The 4,854-nt window shown below is 55.7% G+C and overlaps 1 protein-coding gene across 1 annotated transcript; it reads left to right on the top strand.

Moving 5' to 3' along the window:
- The first annotated feature begins 3,582 nt into the window (after positions 1 to 3,582).
- Positions 3,583 to 4,278, top strand: LOC138357220 (uncharacterized). Its single transcript, XM_069313879.1, has one exon. The coding sequence runs from the start codon at positions 3,583 to 3,585 to the stop codon at positions 4,276 to 4,278; it is 696 nt and encodes a 231-aa protein (XP_069169980.1).
- Positions 4,279 to 4,854: the final 576 nt, after the last annotated feature.

Raw genomic sequence — 4,854 nt, 5'->3', positions numbered from 1 at the left:
CCTTATCCCGACCCTGTCCAAGTGATATATCGTCAAAATGGCTTAGCGCTTTCCCCTGATAACTCCCTCCCTCTCAACAATGACCATTCCACGGTGGACACAATCATAGGTTATCTTGAGATGATTTCGGGGCTTTTAGTGTCCCCGCGGCCCGGTCCTCGACCAGGCCTCCACCCCCAGGAAGCAGCCCGTGACAGCTGACTAACATCCAGGTACCTATTTTACTGCTAGGTAGTAATAGCCTAAGCTACTAGGCTATTACTAAGTAGACTAAGCTACTAACAGGGACATAGGGTGAAAGAAACTCTGCCCATTGTTTCTCGCCGGCGCCTGGGATCGAACCCAGGACCACAGGATCACAAGTCCAGCGTGCTGTCCGCTCGGCCGACCGGCTCTCGCACAGGACACAGAACAACGCGGCCTCTCCAACACCACATCACATTTTGACCTATAACTTCCCCTACGGCCAAAAAACGTATGTACTAAAAAATCCCGGCCGCTCGCAAAATTGACGTGATGTCCCGTTTTCTATTCGCGGGTTCTCGGGTAGGTTAGGTTCGGGTAATTTAATACCCGACGGGCTGCCAGAAGAGCACCAACCACGACGGGTTGTTCGTGTACAGAAATAAGCTGGAAGCACAGAAATAAGCAGAAAGCACAGAAATAAGCTGGAAGTACAGAAATAAGCTGGCAGCACAGAAATAAGCTGGCAACACAGAAATAAGCTGGCAACACAGAAATAAGCTAGCAACAGAAATAAGCTAGCAACAGAAATAAGCTGGCAACACAGAAATAAGCTGGCAACACAGAAATAAGCTGGCAACACAGAAATAAGCTGGCAACACAGAAATAAGCTGGCAACACAGAAATAAGCTGGCAACACAGAAATAAGCTAGCAACACAGAAATAAGCTGGCAGCATAGAAATAAGCTGGAAGCACAGGAATAAGCTGGCTACACAGTAATAAGCTGGCAACACAGTAATAAGCTGGCAACACAGTAATAAGCTAGCAACACAGAAATAAGCTGGCAGCATAGAAATAAGCTGGCAACACAGGAATAAGCTGGCAGCACAGAAATAAGCTGTAAGCACAGGAATAAGCTGGAAGCACAGAAATAAGCTGGCAACACAGAAATAAGCTGGAAGCACAGAAATAAGCTGGCAACACAGAAATAAGCTGGAAGCACAGAAATAAGCTGGCAACACAGAAATAAGCTGGCAGCACAGAAATAAGCTGGCAGCACAGAAATAAGCTGGCAGCACAGAAATAAGCTGGCAGCACAGAAATAAGCTGGCAGCAGAAGAGGGCGGGAACCCCCCCCCACCCCCCACAATAAAAAGACTCTTGAGAGAAGCACATGCCCCACCCAGGTAAAACTAGACAGATTCACTGTTCTGTCCTTTACCAAGACAAAAAAATAAAAAATGGAAACAGAAAAGACAGAGGCGAAGATGAACACCAACATGGCAAAAAGAATAAACTCTTCCCCGTGGTAGAGAGCAAGAGAAGGGGCAAGAGAAGGGCCAAGAGAAGGGGGCAAGAGAAGGGGGCAAGAGAAGGGGGCAAGAGAAGGGAGAAGAGAAGGGGCAAGAGAAAGGGGCAAGAGAAGGGGCAAGAGAAGGGGCAAGAGAAGGGGCAAGAGAAGGGGCAAGAGAAGGGGCAAGAGGAGGAGGAAGAAAGGTGATTACTGAAGGAGGTGCTTAAGGCAGCTCCGTGATTTACGACAGGAAAAATATTGAAGCAGAACGCTAAGAGGCATGAGGGGGGTGCTGGGTTATGTGGAGGGGTGCTGGGGTATGTGGAGGGGTGCTGGGTTATGTGGAGGGGTGCTGGGGTATGTGGAGGGGTGCTGGGTTATGTGGAGGGTGTGCTGGGGTATGTGGAGGGTGTGCTGGGGTATGTGGAGGGGTGCTGGGGTATGTGGAGGGGTGCTGGGGTATGTGGAGGGGTGCTGGGGTATGTGGAGGGTGTGCTGGGGTATGTGGAGGGGTGCTGGGGTATGTGGAGGGGTACTGGGTTATGTGGAGGGGTACTGGGTTATGTGGAGGGGTACTGGGTTATGTGGAGGGGTACTGGGTTATGTGGAGGGGTGCTGGGGTATGTGGAGGGGTGTGCTGGGGTATGTGGAGGGGTGCTGGGGTATGTGGAGGGGTACTGGGTTATGTGGAGGGGTGCTGGGGTATGTGGAGGGGTGCTGGGGTATGTGGAGGGGTGCTGGGGTATGTGGAGGGGTGTGCTGGGGTATGTGGAGGGGTGCTGGGGTATGTGGAGGGGTGCTGGGGTATGTGGAGGGTGTGCTGGGGTATGTGGAGGGGTGCTGGGGTATGTGGAGGGGTACTGGGTTATGTGGAGGGGTACTGGGTTATGTGGAGGGGTACTGGGTTATGTGGAGGGGTACTGGGTTATGTGGAGGGGTGCTGGGGTATGTGGAGGGGTGTGCTGGGGTATGTGGAGGGGTGCTGGGGTATGTGGAGGGGTGCTGGGGTATGTGGAGGGGTGTGCTGGGGTATGTGGAGGGGTGTGCTGGGGTATGTGGAGGGGTGCTGGGTTATGTGGAGGGGTGCTGGGGTATGTGGAGGGGTGCTGGGGTATGTGGAGGGGTGCTGGGGTATGTGGAGGGGTGCTGGGGTATGTGGAGGGGTGTGCTGGGGTATGTGGAGGGGGGGTGCTGGGGTATGTGGAGGGTGTGCTGGGGTATGTGGAGGGGTGCTGGGGTATGTGGAGGGGTGCTGGGGTATGTGGAGGGGTGCTGGGTTATGTGGAGGGGGGGTGCTGGGGTATGTGGAGGGTGTGCTGGGGTATGTGGAGGGGTGCTGGGGTATGTGGAGGGGTGCTGGGGTATGTGGAGGGGTGTGCTGGGGTATGTGGAGGGGTGTGCTGGGGTATGTGGAGGGGTGCTGGGGTATGTGGAGGGTGTGCTGGGTTATGTGGAGGGTGTGCTGGGTTATGTGGAGGGGTGCTTGGGTATGTGGAGGGGTGCTGGATTATGTGGAGGGGTGTGCTGGGGTATGTGGAGGGGTGCTGGGTTATGTGGAGGGGTACTGGGTTATGTGGAGGGGTGCTGGGGTATGTGGAGGGGGGTGCTGGGTTATGAGGAGGGGTGCTGGGGTATGTGGAGGGGTGCTGGGGTATGTGGAGGGGTGCTGGGGTATGTGGAGGGGTACTGGGGTATGTGGAGAGGGTGCCTTGGTAAGTAACAGGGCCGTGGGGCCACTGAGCCCTGGAACAACCACAAGGTAGGTAGACTAATCGCCCACAAAGAGACGCATAAACCACAATTATGAATCACAAAAAATATAACTGGACATACTCGGTCAATTCACAGAAGTGAAAGCAACAGCCTGTTGGACCAAGCTCTCGCAAGTCACGCTCCGGATATAACTCCTAAAGCCCCATTCAGGTACAATCCAGGTAGTCGGACAGCTGTAGCCAATGGGTCGAGGTGCTGAGAACAATAAGCCGGCCAAGGAAGCCTCTTGCCCCGAAGCTCAACTCGCAAAACGTGTCCTAAAATAGTGGATTTTGGTGCGAGATATCGAGAAAATCTTGGACAGGTTGGCCCTTCTCTCAGCGACCCCGTCATGGGATATTACATGCTGATTATCTGGCCATCCTCCCTTGTTGTTAAGCCCCTGGCCGCCCACACTCGCCCCGTCTGGCCGCCCACACTCGCCCCGTCCGGCCGCCCACACTCGCCCCGTCCGGCCGCCCACACTCGCCCCGTCCGGCCGCCCACACTCGCCCCGTCTGGCCGCCCACACTCGCCCCGTCTGGCCGCCCACACTCGCCCCGTCTGGCCGCCCACACTCGCCCCGTCTGGCCGCCCACACTCGCCCCGTCTGCCCGCCCACACTCGCCCCGTCTGGCCGCCCACACTCGCCCCGTCTGGCCGCCCACACTCGCCCCGTCTGCCCGCCCACACTCGCCCCGTCTGCCCGCCCACACTCGCCCCGTCTGCCCGCCCACACTCGCCCCGTCTGCCCGCCCACACTCGCCCCGTCTGCCCGCCCACACTCGCCCCGTCTGCCCGCCCACACTCGCCCCGTCTGGCCGCCCACACTCGCCCCGTCTGGCCGCCCACACACGCCCCGTCTGGCCGCCCACACACGCCCCGTCTGGCCGCCCACACACGCCCCGTCTGGCCGCCCACACACGCCCCGTCTGGCCGCCCACACACGCCCCGTCTGGCCGCCCACATTCGCCCCGTCTGGCCGCCCACACTCGCCCCGTCTGGCCGCCCACCCCCACTCCTGGTCGCCACTGCCCCGCCCCCATAAAGCAACATTGTTCAACGCTAAGAACAGTAGAACAAGTCACAGATAGAAACTAGACACACACATAAGCCAGTGACATAAAAATTATACTGAAAAGTTCTTTTTATCAATAAATGGCACATGGTACACGTGAAAGTCGTTGAAGCTAATTGGATTCACATTTTGTAATGTAAATATGATAAAAGTGTGAGCGTTATTGCATTAATCTAAGAACGTTCAGAAGGTGGGGCTAAGAGTCTAGCCCCGCCCTGCAAGCACATCTAGGTGAGTACACACACACACACACACACACACACACACACACACACACACACACACACACACCCACCTTTCTATCTTGAGTGCCCAAATGAGCCACAGAGATATTAGAAAGAACTTTTTTAGTGTCAGAGTGGTTGACAAATGGAATGCATTAGGCAGTGATTTGGTGGAGGCTGACTCCATACACAGTTTCAAATGTAGATATGGTAGAACCCAATAGGCTCAGGAACCTGTACACCATTGATTGATAGTTGAGAGGCGGGACCAAAGAGCCAAAGCTCAACCCCCCCGCACACACACACACACACACACACACAC

Source organism: Procambarus clarkii, chromosome 76, assembly GCF_040958095.1.
Source record: "Procambarus clarkii isolate CNS0578487 chromosome 76, FALCON_Pclarkii_2.0, whole genome shotgun sequence".
Lineage (NCBI taxonomy): Eukaryota > Metazoa > Arthropoda > Malacostraca > Decapoda > Cambaridae > Procambarus > Procambarus clarkii.
Note: the sequence above shows the minus strand (reverse complement) of the source record. Positions and strands in the feature narration are given on the sequence as shown.

What these genes read in the sequence shown, in the direction of transcription:
- LOC138357220 (XM_069313879.1), top strand. Translation starts at nt 3,583, where the DNA reads ATGGGATATTACATGCTGATTATCTGGCCATCCTCCCTTGTTGTTAAG.